Source organism: Scomber scombrus, chromosome 18, assembly GCF_963691925.1.
Source record: "Scomber scombrus chromosome 18, fScoSco1.1, whole genome shotgun sequence".
NCBI classification, from domain to species: domain Eukaryota; kingdom Metazoa; phylum Chordata; class Actinopteri; order Scombriformes; family Scombridae; genus Scomber; species Scomber scombrus.
The window spans coordinates 26,320,485-26,341,106 of NC_084987.1; the positions used below are offsets into that span (position 1 = coordinate 26,320,485).

General features: G+C 38.9%; 1 protein-coding gene across 1 annotated transcript in view; it reads right to left on the reverse strand.

Annotated features, from left to right (window-relative positions):
• Positions 1-4,224: 4,224 nt before the first annotated feature.
• Positions 4,225-20,622, reverse strand: part of LOC133998902 (potassium voltage-gated channel subfamily C member 1-like) — a 70,797-nt gene continuing 54,399 nt past the window's right edge. The window contains exon 5 of the mRNA XM_062437932.1: positions 4,225-4,376. Within this exon, the coding sequence (XP_062293916.1) occupies positions 4,225-4,376 (152 nt within the window). The remainder of the gene's footprint in view (positions 4,377-20,622) is intronic.

Sequence of the window (20,622 nt, forward strand, 5' to 3'; positions counted from 1 at the left end):
GAGTGTGGTGGGTCCTATCAAGGTCCTACTCTGCAATGGAGACACAACAGCTGCCAAGTTCCTGCCTCCTACATTTTACTCAACTAACTTCCTTAATGGAAACGGAACAATTAACACAAATATGCAGAAACACAAAAAGGTGACTTTGGACAGAGCTAGGCTAGCTGTTTCCCCTTACTGCCAGTCTTTGTGCTAAGCTAACGTACTTGCCTCCTGGCTCCAGCTCAATACTTAACGCAAGAGACATGATATAGACTTACTCTCACTCTTGGCAAGAATGCATATAAGCGTATTTACCAAAAATGTCAAACAAATCTCTTACAGTACAACAGTTTGTTTCTCAGCCAGGAATTCTCCCTGTTTGGTGCCCTCACCTCCCAGCACTCCCAGAATGAGCATAAAAAAGTAACAGGACGGAGAGCACAGAGAAATCAAGTCCCATTTTTATGTTAGATCACCATGCTTGGTAAACACTTGTAAGTGGATCTTGTCCTAAAAGGATATTCTCGACTAAACTGTGTCGTCATTTAGTCAACGGTAAATGATTGTTTTTCTTTTTTTGGGAGTCAAATCAAAGGGGAGATTTCCTGCCGGCTGAAAGCTCTCTGTTACTTCTCTGGTGGGAGAGAAGGAAGGTGAGAGTGAGAATTGAAGACAAGGGATTTAAACAGATATGAAGCCAAACCAACAGCAGTGAATAAGACATGACATACATTTCATACATCTGAACAATCCAATTTAAAACAGAAAGGAAACCACATTTATATTTAGAGGAAGAAAAAAAAAAACTTGAAATAAGATTAAAAAAAATACAAAAATACACGAGTCACTGAAAGAAAGATGACATCATGATCTGATCACACAGATTGCTAATAATAATACACATCAAAACAAAACTGAACTAAATATTTCTTCGTTTCTTTCTTGCAGCAAGCAAAAAGAAAGGAAAAAAAGACATTTGACATTTGTGCATCTCAGTACAGAGGTAGATGCAGGTCTGGGCACACACACCCACACACACATGCACACACACACGCACACACACACACACACACACACACACACGTACACACACACACACACATCCACGTGCACACAGGTGTGCTGCAGATGAAACATATCAGAACAGAAACACATAGATCCAGCCACCACTGTCATTTATCTACATTGCATATGTCTATGTTTTTGTATGCTGTCTCTGGTGTCATGCTCTCGCTCTTCTCTCCATGTGGCGTGTCGCTTTTTTTGTCCTCTGCTCTTCTACCACGGGCTGTCGCTCCAGTAGCCGTTTACGGTGCCTCCTACTGAACGGCCGCAGCCGAAAAAACAAAGGAAGAGATGGACGGACAGAGGAGGAAGGGGCGGGGGCGGGGGGCAGGGGGGGGGGGGGGAGGAGGGGGTTCAGAAGGGTCAAAAGCAGGGAAAGAAAAGAGAAGCCAAAAAGGGAGAAAACTAAAAATATTGCCTCTGGCTGCTGAATCACACTGGAGTCAGTGCAAAGTAGTAACGCTGTTGGCAGCGGTGTTGGTGGTAGTGATGGTGATGATGGTGATCATGATGGTGATGGTGATGGTGAACTCAGACCTGAGGAAAACCACGCTTCTCACACACGGGCTGAGCTGCAGTGTTCGAGCATCATGCGATTTTCTACTTGTAAAGAAGAGCTGCCACCTTCAAGATAAAGCTGGAGTCATGATGTGGTTAGCCTACAAGCATCTCTAAAGCCCACTTATTGACATTTCATTGTCTCATCTGTTTAATCTGTACACAAACAGATGTAAAAAACAGACAATGTTGGTCTTAGGTGGAGCTACTGTAACTACTGGTATGCTTTCACCAACAGTGAATCTGAAACATCTCCAACTAGAACTCAGATTGTCAGATGTAAATGTTGAGTATTTTCTAGTTTTGGTCTCTGTGCAACTAAAATGGCTTCAAACCAGGCCAAGTCCAATGTGATGGCTAGTCTCTGGAAAGCTGTGCAGAGTCACTGCTCCTAGCTGTTGTTCGCCTAGAAATAGTGACGTAATGACTCCCCCTAAAACCACACATTTCTTCTATTTCTGTTTATGTACAAGTTAAAGTACAAGCAACGTGTTAATGAGTGAGCTTTTCTATTAATTTCTGTACTTTGAACAGAGCCAGCCTAGCTTACAGTCTTTATGCTAAACTAGGCTGACCACGTCCTGACTCCTAGATTGATCCTCTCATCTCACTCTGATGAAGAAAGCCTTTAAAGCTCAGCCGATGACTAAAATAAGACTGAGAAATGAGAGAGGTGATCATTTCCTTTTATTAAAAAGGCAGATGTTCTTCGGACGTTGCAGCTCAGCCTTTTTTTGTTGTTGCTGAGAGGCCAGGTGAGAGTGTATGGAGAGCAGGTGAGAGGTGTCGTGGCAAAGATGGAACCCTTACTGCTCCAGTTTCCATGACAACGTCTACACTGGAGGGTCTGGCTAGAGGCTAAAGGTCAAGGTTCATCGTGTGTTCACCCCCCCCCCCCCCCTCCCCAAAGTCATTGAGGTGGGAGTTTCCCCACAGCTGCTTTTCGTCTGTTGAATGACAACTCAGCCAATTGAGATGATTGGATGACTCTGCCTTTTATTGCCTCCCTGATTACCCCCCCCCCCCCCGCGCTAAAATCAGGGCTATAGCTACCATAAAGACACTGAGGTCATGTCCTCTGTGTGTATCCTAGGAATTTGGGATTTTCTGTAACTTTCTTCACATACATGTGATCAGCACAAAAAACGTAAAGGTCTTGCCCCTAGTTAGAGCTGGGTAAAGGTCATTTAGTGGGGGTGGAATACTATTATGTCTCAAAATTCACAATTCAACTATCCAAATGCACATTAAATGTCCTCTAGTGCATTTAAAAAAAAAAAAAGTAAATAAGTAGGAAGCTTTAAGTGTGTATTCTCAGCTAATGAAAATAGGAGCAGATTACAAACAGGGGGATTTAGATTAAATATAAGTAATATAATCAGTACAGTATGTCTTCCCATTTTGGACTATTTTCAGGGAGCTGATCTAATAATTCACAAAAATATCACCTTTATTATGTTACAGATATGTTTTTTCTTCCTTCCCCTCCTATTATTAACCTTGAGCTTCCCCAGGCTGTGAACCACTGCACTGTGACCTGCATCCCACTCTGACAGAGACATCCATGTATCTTAATACCTGCTGTCCACTGTATTTAAAAAAAAAAAAAAACATTACTTAGTCCTCCTGCAGTGCACTCTATGAGTATTGTTGAGAGTGAGTGTTTCGGGTCAGAGTGTGAACCCCCGAAGCACGAGAAAGAAGAGAAGAGGAGGAGGGGACGCTTCTGCCTTTAGAAGCTCTTTATATGGAGGTGATATACAATCTCTCCTCTCTCCCTGTACTGTACTAAAGGGATATTCTCAGAACAAATGTGTGTGTGTATGTTAAAGCGTGTAACAGAGCTTATGTTTCATTTAATTTAACCCAAAAAAATGAAAATTTCTATTCTACAGGTGCTACAGTTTCCTTCTCAGATATGCTTAAAATGTACAAAAATGTCTCCGTTTTTTCAATCTACTCATAGGTATACACAATGTTCTTATTTTTGGAGTCTCATGAGTAAAAACATGCATGCTGCAGTTTGAGTAATATGTTAGTGTCTATGTGTTTGTTTGTTTGTGTGTGTGTGTGTGTGTGTGTGTGTGTGTGTGTGTGTGTGTGTGTGACTGTGAGCTTTCTGAGGCTTAATATCAGAAAAAGTCTCTTACTCAAAGCTACTCTTAGTATCAGTCTTAAAGCATTGAAGTGCAAGTGCAGTCGAGATACAGGCAAGAAGTAGCACAGGGAAAGCTAGAGGTAAACTAACTCAGCTATCATATCAATCTAAACTAACCTAGACTCTATCCCTGTTAGTAAGGCAGGTGTGTTAGTGTGTGTGTGTATTTTAAAATACAGTTGCTTAAGCGTCTATCTCAGCTTATTCAGTAAAATTGAGCTACTCTGTGGTTTTAAAATAGGACCCTCTAGTGCTTATAGAGCCTAATTCGTTGCTGTTTCTATCAAGAAGGAAACGTGTAGTGGTGGTTTATGAAAGAGCGGCTGGGATGAATCAAATCCATGACACACTCCTCCTTTGTTGATGCTTGTGTTTCTATCTCATGTTCCCCACAAAAACAAAAACAAAACAAAAAAATGATAGTATATTGTTGCTGTTGTTGTTGTTTCCTGTTGACTATGCTACAATATGGAGGGGATAGGAGAGTGGCATCGCCTGAGGCCAGGCGGCTCGAAGGGCTCGAAGGTGGAGTTGGTGATGGGGGTGAGGCGCAGCGGGGCGCCCGTCATCCCGGAGATGTTATTGAGGCTGCGCGACTTCTCGTAACCCGTGGCTACATGAAGATGACAAACACAGGTCAAAGAGCAAAGGTCGTGAAGGGGAGTTTCGCAGTGAGCATTAAAGGTTTGTATGATATGGTGAGGAATGTGTTTTATGGGGATGCAAATTTTCATGACAGAAAATAATGATTTTTAGTTATATTCATTTATGTTATGTTATGACAGCATTGCACATCAGAAATACCAAATATAAACCATTTGTTACAGTTACAAGCATTTGTAAATGAAACAAAGTTGGAAAAAAAAGAGAAAAACAAAAAACAAAAACCAGCCCAAACCAAGAAAATATTTTTAGACCAAAGGAGGAAGTTGGAAAAAGACAGACCGACAGACAGACAGATGGACAAAGGGACAAACAGATGGACAGACAGACAGAGACAGGACAGAACAGGAATATGGGTTACGAAAAATCAGCTATCACTTGCCACAATATCCCTTAGACACCTAGTGGTGGTGCTCTGTAGCACCCACATAAACTGTGTAGGGAAGGGAAGATGCACTAGTCCAGTGGACGCACACAAAAACCTTTTTTTTTATGTGTGTGTGTAGATTTTTCTACTTTGTCTGCATCCACTGGACTACCAGTTCTGAGATTCCCAAAAGCACATCATTGTTGGTACTTTGTTCAAGAACAACAGACATAGCCAGACTCTGGGGTGGTGTGATTTTTTGGGAAACTCAGAGCAGTTCAGGTGGGTAAATCATCTGGAACTGAGCACACAGTCAGGGTCAGAAATAGGCGACACACATTCATCCATGTTAACACTCTAGTCTACATTTGAAGACGTTTGGATCTCAGAGTCCAGGTGTTTTAGCCAGTCTACCAGTAGGAACAGAAAACTGCTGTTAACAGGGAGACAGTCAGTTAGACAGAAAGACAGACAGACTGACTGAAGACAAAACTCTCTCCAGGGTCAGGGTCCAGTATGTGTTTCTATGAATTTAGGAAGTCAAATGTATTAAGAACCTACAGCCATGCTAGCAGCTCTCGGATAGCCCAGTGGTGCTCTGAGCTAAAGGCTAACATTATCATGCTAACATAGTGAAAAAGTTTATCATTTTGATTTTCCTTGCTAACAGCTCTAGCATGGCTGTAAAGTGCTCTGAGCTCAATTCTAACATTAGCATGCTAACATAGTGAAAACATTGTGGTTTTCTTTGTCAACATGCTAGCATTTACTAATTAGAACAAAACACAAAGTATATGTGAGGTCAGTGGGAATGTCCCGTATGTTTCTATGTATCTACGGCCATGCTAGCAGCTCTAGCATGGCCCAGCAGTGCTCTGAGATAAATGCTAATGTTAGCATGCAAACATTGTGAAAATGTTAATTATTTCAGTTTTTGTTGTTAGCATGCTACCATTTGCTAATTAGAACAAAACACAAAGTATATGTGAAGTCACTGGGAATGTCATTAGTTTTAAAGTCTATTGGTCATAAACCAAGGTAAATATTTTTGATCTAATGATGGCACTACATGAAACATAAAGGGATTGTCAAATTGATTATAATTCACAAGCTAGTTGTCCAGACATTTCACTAAGAACCACAAACGCTAGGGTGGTTCTACATGAGAAGTCAGGGGTCACCAAGGACATAAGGGCATAAGACCTGGGTCTCCTTTTTACAACCACGGGTCTGTACGTCTTTATGTCCAATACCTGAGTGGATCCAAATGGACCTGAGTGTAAAGTCACAATCAGGGCGGGAAAGAACGGTGTGTTTTGAGTGAGGGCAGAATGTAAACTGTGAAGTGAAGAGAATCGATGTGAGGAACACGTTAAAGGAGAACAAGGAGGTAAAAGCAACTGGAACATAAGCTGTTTGCTTGTGTTTTATACAAAGGGTCAACAAAGATGAGAGAAAAGATTCTTGACATGGGAACTGAAGCCAAACCTATTTTAGGAAAATCAGTTGCCCACAAGATGTATGTTGTACAATGGATTTGGGAATGTATATAATTTGGAAAGTATATAATAAAAAAGTCTGTAGGTTAGAACATTGTCTTTTGTCTGTCACCCAGTTGGTTACGGAAGGCTTTATTGCTTGTACAGGAGGTGGAATAGAACTTTTAGTTATTATATGTGATTATATTATATGTTATAAATCTGTGTTTGAATCATATAAACAAATGATTTTCATTTTATAACTTTATATTCGTTTTTAGGATATTATTATTATTTTAATACTGCTGCTCCTTCTCACTTGCACATGTTCAGGTCGAACTAATTTTGGATCGGGTCTATTATGTTCGGGACTCTTGGGGTCCAGCTGTGCTCAAGTCCCCCTATGGAAGGGTTTCTCTTTTAATTGATACATTTTAGGGTTGGGTAGGTTTTCTACAGGTCCATTTGAAGTTTGGACCCATGAAAACCTCTATTTGAGAGTTTAAAAACATCCTGAGAGAGTGAAGAACCTGTTCTGACACTATTTATAATTTGAATACAGTTAATGATCTTGTCATTGTGATTGTTCAGGCATGCACCACAAACATCAACATCATAAATGGGCCCAAAGTTGAGATTGCTTTCTTATATTTTCAAAGATGCTAAATTACAAGATCTGGAAGTCAAAAGATCAGACTGAGGTTGAACCTAAATCTCTTAAATTTGTGGATATACTTTTGTACTTATATCTCATTTTACTTGTGTAAAGTGAAAGTGGAATAAATTGAGCTGACATGAAATAGGAGTGTAATTTTAAAAGCTGGGATGCTCTCTAAAGTGCCAAAGGTCATCTGAGGTCATGGTTTGAGGCTGCTTCGTTCAGTGTGTAAACTGGAATTATTGCCTTGTATTACAATGTGCTAAAACCCAACCCAACACACACACACACACACACACATACACACACACACACACACACACACACACACACACACACACACACACACACACACACACACACACACACACACACACACAGAGTGAACTAACAGGTGTCTTAAAAGTGGAGAAGCCAATAAAAAAAGCTAATGTGATTATATTAATTGGGTAGATGAACTAATCTGCAGTCATTAAACAATAAGAGGAAAGGCAAGACTGTTAAAAGCGGGTCGGTCTCAACATACGTCACACAAAAAACTGCTTCTCATTGATTTTACTGAGACCACAGCTTTGCCACAATAAGGCCAATAAATAAGTTCCGGCGACAACACACAGGCTCATTTGGTTTAAATTTTTTTAAAAAAGAAAGAAGTTGAATCTGGCTCAACTTTTGCTGCAGTGCATGGTGAGGTCATCCAGCAAAAGACTTGCCAGTGCATATTACTGATACATGTCTTCTAATAATAGGAAAGGGGGGTGACTGTACTTTTCATCTCACAATTAAACGCCTGTCGCCGTGGTAACTTTTCACCAATGTAAAATAGGGCTGTCACGTTTTCCAAATATCTAGTTGGAACGAATGAGAACTAACATGTCATTTGTTCAAATCACTTCAGCTGCAGCCCTCATTACCTAATGCTAAACAGTGTCGCTGCTGCTGAAGCCTAGGTGGCAAGATCTGAAAATACAGCAGTATATTAGATCTGGAATATTATACTGAACTTGAAATATTAATTGGTGTTGCTCAGGATCTCAAATAATGTTGAATTTGCATTTTTTAGGAGGAACTGAATCTCCTGTTAGCGTACACGTTATTTTCCTTATTACTGTTGACTAGATTTCCAATTTAACACTTTGAATCGTATTTAAATGTCTTTTTATGTTGCCATGTGTTTGATCCACCTACAGTGTATTTAAGTGTACTTTACTGTAAAATTTGAAATGGTTCCTGATCTCCATGATTCCCCAGATTAAATGTAATATTTAGAACAATTGTATTCCATTACCTTTATTTAATATAAAAAGTTATAATGTAAGATCATGTCAAACTACTTGATATGGTGTTTTATTGACAATTTACTGTTTTTAAGCAAGTTGAATTATTTGGTTCATAGTTTTTATGGTTACACCACTTAGACATTTTTGCCATAATATAATAGATTCTCTCAAAATGGATTAAAAACAGAAATTTGATGCTGGGTCCACAAAAAAAGAATGTGTGCAAGTTATTCATATGTTTATTTACACATTTTAACCGTTTTAAATTTGACAAAAACACATTGAACTGTATATATTTATTGAATAACTTGATTTAAAAGGATGTATTAAGTGCACAATAAGGCCCCCTGAGTGTAAATACTCAGCAATGAGGCCATTAAGTGAGAACTCCCTGTAGTAATCAGGTGACAACACAGAATTGATTTGGTTTATTCAGAGGAAACATAGTGAGAATTAAACATACTGTATGTCTATGTTTTCCTTCCCCTATTAGTCATGACACAACTACAGTATCCCAGACCTCCTAGCGTTCGTCTTTACAGGTGACTTTAGATTTGTTGTTATGGGAACATTACTGTCAGCAGTTGCTTTTTATATCTAAAAAGGCTTCCTCACATTACTACCCCGATGATTATCTCACTATAGTTCCCTCCAGTTTTCGCTGAATATGTGATTTGGATGAGAGCTGATAGGAAAGTACTAAAGGGCATCTTTAGTTTTCCAACAATAATCAATGACAAATCAATACCTATACATAACCCACCAACACATGATACACCAGAGTTTTTAGCTACATCATCAACACGTCTCAAGAAGGATTTGCCCTTGTGAGGTCAGTCTGGGATCAGTTTCAACTTGGCGGAAATTAAAGTTGGACATTGGGTAAAGAAGAAGTGAAGCACTGAGCTGAGACTCACCCAACAGTATTTTGTTAATTCACTGCATTCCAGGCTTTCTCTTAATTGAATTGGATTGGTTATTGGACTACAACATTTGACATTTCACTTAGATTTCTATTATGGACCTTATAGAGAGTTTAAGTATCAAATCTCAGCTTATGTGGGACTGGGAGATGGCAGGAAGAAGGTGTCACTTCATAGAGAGCATCTCATTTATGTCAGTTACAATAATTGTGACAAAGACACTATTTAATCTGGATAAGGAAGATCATATTAACACAGGTTTAAGAGCACACTATGATACACTGAAATGGCAACATTTTGACCGTAAGCTACAACATGTGAGCAGCAGCCAGTCTGCTTCCTCTCAGTATACACTATGGTAGTCTGGTAGTATACTATAGTGGTGCTTTTGCTGGAATGGCCAATGAAAATCTCTCTGTGAGACACCGCTGAAACCTCAGGAGGCATTCTGGGTACTGGATACCACAGTGACAGATCTGGGTCACCATGTTCTAAGGACCTGGCTATTAAATGCACCGTATGTTGTGTATGAGTGTGTAGCACAAGTGGGTTAAAATGCATGAATATCTGAGTCTTTGAGATTAAGGAGCAGACTGTAGGGTTTAGTGGCATCTAGCAGTGAGGTTTCCCTTCACCCTCCCCTTCCAAACATGTAGGAGAACCTACGGTGGATGCAAACATGTGTGAAAATGTGAAAAGGCTCTATCTAGAGCCAGGGTTTGGTATGTCTGTTCTTGGCTACCGTAGAAACTGGTGGAAAAGGACTATGTTCTTGTGGAAATACAGGGCTCATTCTAACAAAAACACAATGATTTCTTATTTTAATGTGATTATACACTAATTAGTGTTTCCCCTATAATTGTACAGGGCAACGAGAAACACAAAACTGAGGGAAAAAAAGAGGGGAAAAAAATTATTTTAATGCCAAAAATAGTGCCAGATATCCATTCATTCAGAATTCAATAGTGTTTGGGAGCCTCTGTGCAGTGCTGTTCCAAAACACGAGTTAACCTCTGTGTTGTTGCCATGGAAACTCTTGGTAGCGTAACTTAGGCCTTTCACAATATTTACATTATCTATTTATCGTACAATAACGTAATTATCAACATCATCATGTCTATATATGGACTTATCATATGATACATAGACATGACCTGGATCATTTTTTGACCTCAATATTGCCTCACTTCACATTAGCAGCTAAGAGGCTATTCATGTCACATTGGCTAATCGAGCAGTGTCCTCCATTGCTCACTGTGTGCGTCCTGAGTGGAGACTGTAGAAGAATTAAAGGTAAATAACTTGCATTATTATGCTATTATATTATTATTATATCATTGTTATAAAATGATCTTCAAATGACATTAATATCCTTATCGCGATTATTTCTGAGACAATATATGGTCCAACAGAAGTATTTAGTATGACAGGCCTAGTGTACCTCCTTTTAACGAATAGTGCGGAGTGTAATGTGTGTGTAGTGGCAGAATAGTGATGATGAATGACATCAGAGCAGAGTAAAATGTTAAGAGTAAGTCTGGTAGTAAATGTAAACTATAGGTGACAGTGTATCAGTTAACACATGCTGCAGCTTTTCAAGACCAAAAAAAAGTCATGTCTGTTGGAAAAGTTGCTGCCGCCATCCCAAAGCAGTCAGCCCAGGGGAAACACTGCTGATGAAAACACACGTATGAAGAAGATTATTGTCTGTTCTGCTAGCTGCTGCTAAATTCTACACACTGCACCTTTAAGTCTGAGAACGACAAACACTGATTTTGGTTGTGCCTTGTTTTTCAATGTATGTATTTGCATGTGTGGTGATTCTGCAATTGCATTCTGAAATGACCAATGTGTGTGTGTACATAACAGCTTCACATATACTCTGCCTGTGTGTGTGTGTGTGTGTGTGTGTGTGTGTGTGTCTGTGTGTGTGTGTATGTATACTGTGTAGCAGCACACATTCTCCTCTGTTTAAATAGCTGTGTTTGCAACGTCAAGTCCTGTAACCACAGAAATAAATCAGAAGCACTGCAGCTCTTAGCTGATTGGGACACGCGCACACGCACGCACGCACACGCACACACACACACACACACACACACACACACACACACACAAATACACAGAGCAGTGGCTATGTTTGGCTGATCGGGATCAATAACCTACAGCATCTAACATACAGCAGCAATTTATAGCGGCCTGTAATCTGTGATCAAGACTGCGATCATCAGAGGACATTTGATTCTCATTCCCACACCAGCAAAGGCAAAACACACTTGTGATCAGGGCTCACGTGTCTCGATGAAGCCACCTCTGCTAGTGCAGCTCTCACTGTATACACAGTCTAGCTGGAAGGTGCTTTGCATCCATAATGAGTGACACTCTGCAGTTTGCTCTCTGCAGCAGATGCAGCATCACGCTCGTGATCAGTTGCTTTATGTGCCTGGTGTGTCTGCTGTTTAAATACATAAAATAACTCTATTGACTGAATGACTTTAATTATTAACTGTAGGGCAGTAATGCATTACTAAGAACTGTTACATTACTGTATTCTACTTTAAAATTAAGTAATTTAATTGCAGTTACCAATTCGAGATATTTATAGTGGTACACATCACTAAATTAAACTAGGCTACAGATTAGTAAGATGAGCAAAAGCAGTGTTAAGTTTACATGTGCGCAAACACACACACACACACACACACACACACACACACACACACACACACACACACACTTATAAATAAAGACATGTTGATAAAGATAAAGATTTGTGTAGAAATGCAAGACAAAAAACAGGTAATGTGTTTGACCGTTAGGCTTCATGGTTTAGCTGTGTCTATCTAAGCCATGCACTTGCAAGTCCTCACTGTCCTACTATTACAGTCATGTAATAACTGGCCTCTTTGGCTTGGAACAAATTGTGTTCGTTAAAGGCCAGTAAACACAGAAATAATGAATAAACCTCAATATTCAATCCTCATTTTTTTTAAATCATCCCTTTTTTGGACAAATTTAATGAATTGTATGACATACTGTAGTGTTCAGTTATGTTACTGGGCTGGAATTTTGTCTAATTTGGTATTATTACAAATATACAAATGTTAAGTTAACAACTAGATGGTTCACATTGCATAACATTTAGCAGCTAAAGAGCCAGATATGTTTCTCAGGGGGAAAATACACAGAGCTAAAACAACTTTAGAATGTAATAAAATATCAGTGTTGTAGTAAGACTAAAAACTAAGTGTATACTGGTGAGATAACCAGGTTATCTGTTTTCAAATGTTACTGAGTCAGTGCATTATTAATAATAGTACCATATATGCATTTCAGTATGATACTTCTACACTAATGAGTGTTTGTATATTTGGGGCTGCAAGGCTGATATATTCTGAATTTTAGGGCTCTAATATGGGCAAAACTACAAAAATGCTATATCCTACAAGTCCCATAATGCAATATTTTACCAGGCGTTGCTAATGCCCATATCATTCAAACTTCACACCCCCAGTCTGTAACACAGACCATCTTCAAACCCACCATTATACAACTGTATTCATAGGCTGAGTAGCACCCATTTAAGTCTTGATAGGCCGAATAAAATGAAAGTAAATACTGAAGGTAATGGGAAAAGGGAAAAGGTAGAAGGTAATGTACCTACTGTTTCCAGGTTCACAAACCTACAGCTATAAAGCTCAAACTGTTTCTATCCCCAAAACATCTGGCTCAAGCACACGTTTCATTCTATCACTTCTGATTGGTTCTTTATCAAAGCCAAAGGCAAGAACTTAGCTGCATATCTGTTAGCGTTGCAGTGGTGGTGGTGGTGATTTGTTGTACATACCTCAACTCAGTCAGACTTTAGTAACACAACGCAGTGGGACAGACTGAGGAGGATAGCCTGAGGATGGGATGGATACACCAGTGTTAGAATGGGATGAGGAAACATGAGGGAGTGGGCAGAAGGAGGGAAGGGAGAGGAGAGAGGAACGAGGGATGATGGGAAAAGGAGGAAAGTGGGTGGGGACGGGGGTGAAGGAGAAGCACAGGGAACAGCGGTTGAGATGGAATGTTTTAATTGTGTGTTCACACCACAAGTATCTTAGGAAACTATTATTACTACTACTACTACTACTATTGTGTTTCCATGTTTCTGTGTTAACCCTGCAGTGTACAACAAGGTGGATAATCTTGTGTCAAACTTACAATGAATAAACTACTCCACAAGCACTAATGAAGTCATATAATACATTAAAGTACATGAAGTGCATTCACACTGAGATATATGGGAAAATGCAGTAACACCACTTTCCAAACTGGAAAGGGTGGCCAAGGATGTTGTAACTATGGTGAACATTACTGCATTATACAAATGTAAATTATACATGTGTTTTTTTACACTAAGCAATACTATATTGTTATCACATATAAGCCCTCAGTAGGTTTATTAAGTTAATTTAGCTGTCTGTAATGATTTGGTCCCACAAATGCTAACGCTAATGCTAATGCTAACGCTAATGCTAACGCTAATGCTAACGCTAATGCTAACGCTAATGCTAACGCTAATGCTAACGCTAATGCTAACGCTAGCTTGCGAACTAGTTAGTTGTAGTGCACGACAGCCGTGTTTGATTTGAGAACAACGCTAACCTGTTTGAAATTTGCACACTACACAAGTACAGAGTGTACACAGTGTACTAACATAAGTGTAAGAGAAGTATGTGATTTAAGACACAGTGCATATATGTTGAACTATCTAACTGCTGTTCCCAGACTGCTCATGGACCTTAATACCACTGTAGCACCAACAAATCCCATGGTTCTTACTAAAGACATAAATGTTCAAAAACTGATCATAAATTTATAGTTGAACACATTTTTTAAAGACTTTATCTTTCAGCTCACTGTTTTATTTTAGTAGTTAGTAGTTAGTTAAAGCTCTGCACCAAACGGTCAAACATTAGCCACATTTAGCCGCTAGGCTAGAGCGGAATAAACATAGATAAAGAAAGTAGATATTGGATTTACATTCATTATGTGGACAAAAAAAATGCATCTCCAAATGGACACTTGTCATGTTGTCTGTCAGTTTATTAATTGTCTAGCATTATTGTTGCTTTTTGTGCATGGCTTTTTATAATGTGTGTATTGTCTATGTCCTGCTAGTTTCTTATTGTATCTTGTGTAATGAATTTCGTTAATGTTGGTCTTGCTGCTTAATGTTGTTTTTGTCTGTAGCAACTGATTGCTGTTTGAGCTGAGTCTTTGTTAGCTTGTGTGTGTATGTGTGGATTTTTACATTGTTTTCTGCTTTTTAATCTTTATTCAGATTTAGTCTTCTTATTTGGTAATGTATTATTTGTAAAATAGCCTTTTGGCTAATACTGGCATGTTTTATTAATGTGCATTGTCCCTGATCATCAAACCTTTAAATAAAATAAATAAACACTAATGTTGCTCTATGCCTCCTTCATAAGGATACCTTCATTAGGTGATCATATATGACAAACTAAAGCACTGTGTGTGTGTTCCTGGTCATGAAGGACCATGTCATGTTGAAGAAGATGGATACACACACACAATACTTGTTAGTACATTAGTTGCCTGTTGGTTTGGTTCTGCACATGGGATTTGTTGATAATAAAAAAACAATATGAGCAGCCTTCAGCTTTAAATTTAATCCTTAGATATAAAGCACAGTCTTTTTGTGTCAGTTACTCTAATTGATTTACTGCTTACTGATAAAGCCAGCTGTCATCTTCTCTAATTGAAGGCCTCCACGTGGTTACTAGCAGTGTGAGCACATACAGTAGTGTCCTGTAGTGACATCATACTTTAAAAAATGACAGTGATTGCCATGATCATGAGGAGAGTAATGAAAAGTAACTGTAATGATTGATTAACCAGAGTTTTATCTATGATCTATGATGATTGTAGTGATTGAATGAGGTTCCTGCAGAGAGAGGGAGAATAGAGGAAGATGATGAAAGAATGGTGGTGGAGAGGGGAGCTCATGGAGGTCAAGGGAGGAGGTGGGAAAGAGTAGTGGAAAGGAGGGGAGAGGAAGAGCACACAGGAGGGAACAACCAGGGCAAATATTATCTCAGCAACAATCTGCATGCACACAATACATCAACATGTGTTTCAGTTTACAGCATAAATTGCTGGTTATATTTAACTATTTGAAAGTTATTACAAAAGCTTTCTTACTTATTAAAGACAAGTGTATATAAACATGATTCCCTACATTGGTTGAAACCACACGTGGATTTGAGATTGTCAAGAAATAATATTTGCATCAAATACAGACATTCAAAAAATGCAATATGACATCACCGACACATTTATGTTAGAAAAGTACATACAAACATACATACATACATACATACATGTGAGGTGTATGTATGTGACATGTGACGCAGCTTACTCACAACTGTGTTAAGAAGAGGACAGAAAGAGAGAGACGAACACACACAAACACAAAGAGGAGTAGACTATAGGATAGAAAAGAAAATATGTAGTCACAGAGAGAATAGAGTCGCTGTGTCATATGAAGACAGAGAAACACATTAAAGATAACAGTATGGAAACACACAGAAACACACTATGATTATGCAGAGAGAGATGCACATGCACAGTGTTTATAAGGATGAAGCAGACGGTAGAAACCAAATGTAGTCTTTGGGCCAGATATCACTGCATAAAAAACATTGCTATAAGAGTTTATGTATCTATTTATTTTATTTTATTTCACCAACTGAAGATCCAGTGGATTGAGAGGCTGAGACAGTTAAAGAGCGCAGAGGTCGACGGTGGCTGAGAGAACTCAACACACGCTACTTAAATCAGTATTTTTGTATTAACAATACGTCTTGTTATCCATACTCTACTTGTCATGTGCAGATGTTGTATAAAGAAAGATTTTTTTTTTTAAATTGGCCTTTAATGTTTACATGAATTTTGCAGAAGTGTCCAATATCAACATTCTTGTCTAGCATAAAACTAAAAACTGAGTCAGTGCCTCATTTTGAAAAGCTTTTAAAGGCCCACCTGTGCAAACTGGTATATCTGTAATATTATATATATATATATTTTTTTTTTTTTTCATATTGTTTAATGTGCTAATTTTATATTTGTTTCATCTACATATGCTTGACCATTGTTTTTTTTGTATAATATTCGGTTCATTTTATTTAGCTTAAATGGTGTATATTGTATTATGTTACAGTGCAATAGAAATAGGGTTTATTATTATTATATTGAACAGCCAACTTGATCTAATATCTCCAGTTATATCAGAATCATGCTATCAGTATGTTAAGACTGTAACAAACATTGTAAGATAACTTTCCAACATCGACATCTGAAACGTCTTGTTTTTACATCGCACTTGTGTATGTTGCTGGACCACAAATTCCATAATTGTTATGATGTCACAAATCCTGTTCATATAGGTACAAGTCTTAATCTCAGACTAACTTTCCTCCTTTAGCAGATGAGTGTGAAACAAATTCTACACATACATCATTCTGCACACTGAAGCTTTAACATCTAACTGAAAGAACAATAAGTGTGATGTATTTTTGAACAGAAAAGGCCTTTAAGTTGCATAATGCTGAGCTCCTTCAGCCACAATTGACACACCAATTTAAAGAGTTCACTGATTTTTGCTGTACTGTTATTTGGATCATCTGATATTACTACTATAATTATTACAACTACAAGGTTGAAATTGTCATTACATAGTTTCTGGGTATGTATAAATCCTAAAGAGCTATTAGGTAACCTTTACCAAACTATATAGTGTACATAAACATTAGAAGTACCAATTTACAAAAAGAATGAAAGTCATAATATTCCTGTGGACTATTCTATGACAAACATAGATCCTTATTTATATGGTTTGAAATTTACAGAGTCTACTCTATAACCATAATCCACATAATCAATATGTTTATATTGTCCTTTGTCAACATGATTCTCTTCCTGAAACCACTGTGGCTCTAGTGTTGTGTAACGTTCAACAAACAAAATAATGTGAGTGCAATCCAATAGGGCTCAGGGGACTCTGACCACCAATAATGATTAAATACTAGCCTAAAGGCCACCGATGATGAGTCGGATGAAAGGAATTTGAGAGAAAAACAATGAGAGAGAAACTGATGATTAAATCTGGTGAAGAGAGAGAGAGAGAGTGTGTATTTAAGATGGTGTGAAAAAGTGTGTGTCAGTGGTGGAAATCAAGGATGAGAGAGTGAAAAGAGAAAGAGGGAGCTCTCCACTCTGTTATGGCGCAACGTATATCCTTACATCAATGAGCCTCTAAGTAATACTCAAGAGTCAGTTCAGGCCAGTGGTATCTGTCCGTCAATGAAAAGAATCAATACCATTTCTACTGAGAACAACAAGGAGGATGACAGAGAGAAAAAAAAGACAGAGAATTAAAAAACAAGCAAAAAAAAAAGGAGAGACCAGACAGCAGTCAGAGGGAATATGAAATACAAAGCAAGGGAGTGATTAATGCAACATTTCATTCCCTTACTCAACCTCCGCCCATTCACTGATTAGGTTTCCCAATGAAAGGGGAGATAGACGTGTACAGTATCATAATGCAGAGTGTGTCTGCGGCCTTTGAAATGAATGCAGTCAAGAGAAGGGTGTAATGTGCAGTCTTAGCCTTTAGAGGCACTAGTGGCACTGCACCAACATCCACTCTAGAGCTCTACCTCTGCAGGGTTTTTTTCTTTTTTTTTTTCTTTCCTGAAGGGGAACAGGCAACGTTCTCCTCTTTGCATTCTAGCAGTCAGGACGCTCTGCCTGATTACTTATCCTGTTTGGTACAGACACAGGAAGACAGATTAACAGGCAAGAGTAACAGTCCAGCAGTCTTTGGATCAGCAGGACAGTGAAGGGAATGAATGCCTCAGTATGGTTCAAATGAACTAGGTTGCATCAAAACTGTTTATACCTCGAATGGACTCACTCAAAGGTCAACCCTATCTCCAGGCAAGAATGTTGATATTGATAGATTCCATAAAAACAAAGATGGAGATTTCTTGCTTCCAATGACAAGGTCTTGAATATTTCTCACCCTTCTACAATATCTATGCATGGTAATTACAGTATGATTAGGGTAAGGGAAAGATTGTGGTTAACGAACACAATCTATAGTTAAGGTATGGTTAGGATTAGGCAGGTTAGGATTAGTGAAAGACCACGATTATGGTTGATTAACTGACATTAACTGCAGGTCTATGATGGGACACAAGTTATACACCAGTCTACCACCCCAATCTTTCTGTCTCGCTACATATAGGTCATAATCTGTCCTATAAACACCATGTTGTGAATCCAGTTGAAAAGCCTGCTGGCTCCATCTACAATTTCCTCACAAGGGACCTTTTATGGCCTAACAAATAATAATTGTTATCTGAGAAGAAAAGGCAGAAGTAGCATGATGTTGCTACTGCATAATACTGCAAGACCATGTAAGTGTAAGGGTTTGATATAGACTATCTTTGGATAACCCAAACCCTTGAGGCCCAACCCTAAACTTAGCCAAGTAGTCTGAATTGCCTAAACCAGGCACGTCCAAACTATTCCATAAAGTGCCGTGTGCCTGAAGGTTTCTGTTCCAACCAATCAAGCAAATCAAAAACACGCTGCAACCAATCAAATGTCTGAAGACTGAGATTAGTTGATTAAATGAGTCAAGTCTGGTGTGCTTCTGCTTGGTTGGGATGAAAACCTACAGCCACATGGTCCTTTATGGAATAGTTTGGACACCTCTGGTTGAAACTAAACTATAACCATAGAGGTGGTTTCAGGTTCTGATAATCTAACATACCTTATTAGAGGTTGTCCAACTTTAACATGTCTAACATCTTTGTCCAAAAGTGGTGTTTGACACCTTTTTCCTTTCCTCTTTTTCTTTAGATTACGCCCTCAAAAATCGAATCATACTGCGACATCATCCAACTCACTAAAAATCTGTCTCCCTTTTTCCTTTCGCTTCAGTGGATCGTTAGTGAAATGTAGCCTACTGTATCGATATGAATCAATAATGCAATCCAACACTGAGCCCCTGACCCAAAATGTTTCACTGCGCCAAGTCCTAGACATTGCCCTGTCCACTGTTTCCGTAGCAACAGCGTGGAGATAAGGAGAAAGTGACAGAGTGAGAGAGGAAAAAGAGCCAGTGAGAGTTGAGGAATAGTGGGATAATGATCAAAGGATGGGAAAATAAGACCGAATGCTTATGATTAATACAATAAACATGACATTAAAAACCATATACTACACCAAAAAACCAAAGAATGAAAAAGTAATTTAAAACACACAGCACAGTCAACATTAAGATAGATAGATAGATAGATAGATAGATAGATAGATAGATAGATAGATAGATAGATAGATAGATAGATAGATAGATAGATAGATAGCTCAGAGGGACAGATAATCAGACAAGCTGACAGGGAGGGAAAGTAAGAGCGAGAAAGGTCCATTCAATTGTTTGACCTCCTGTGACCTGTGCCCCTTGAGCTAGGATCACTTAAAGGTTAAAGTGTTGCATTGAAAAAATAAAAATAAAACCATGACAAAGAGCCACAAGCCACAGGAATGCCTCTGGCAGGGGCAATGCAAAGGATGGAACCCACTGTTTTACATGAAAAGGTATATTCGGACACTGGTATTAAATTTACTCTGTCTTGTGTCAGTCTTTTTGATCCAGGAGTAGTAGCTTGCGCCCATGCCCTTATGCTTGCTCATACAAGGCAAACGAGAATTGGGGAAAAGAGGCAGTAGAAAGAGGAGCAAAAAAAAAAGGGGGTGAAAGGAGCGTTACAATGTGATGCTGCCCTTTAACGAATGCCTCCGAAAAGCTTCAAGTCTTTCGTTCTTCCCGCCCATCGCAAATCACAGATCTGATAGAGGCGGATTGCAGTGACAGCGGTGACATTAAGATCTGTAATTAATCCCATCCTAGTACAGCAAGATCTGTGCTAATGTCGGCGGGAGGGGAGGGAGGAAGGAGAGAGTAGTGTTGTAGAGGGGTGGGAACAGAGCCCTGGTGGCACTTTAAAAGCAAAAGCCTGGTGACCATTTTGAGTTGCGTGCGACTGCGAATTCCATTGGCGTGTGCTTTATTTATCTAGATTTAAAGCTTTCAGAGAGAAAGCTAAGAGACCATCACAGCAGAGCAAACAGTGCCACCTACAGTATGCTACAGTCATCACAGTCCTTCGAAGTTGTTCTTTGTAATACTTACCTGAGTGTGTGTGTGTGTGTGTGTGTGCGTGCGTCTTTTGGGCATTAGAGTTTTGTCTTCTTATGTCCCTGCCTGTGCATCTATCTGTCGGTATGTCAAACAACCTGCTAGAACTGGACTTTTTTTAAATACTTGAAATAACCACATTAGCTGTTGCGTTAGCTAAACCTTCGAAGCACCTACAGCAGTCAGTGTTCCAGCTCAGCCTGACAGAGAGC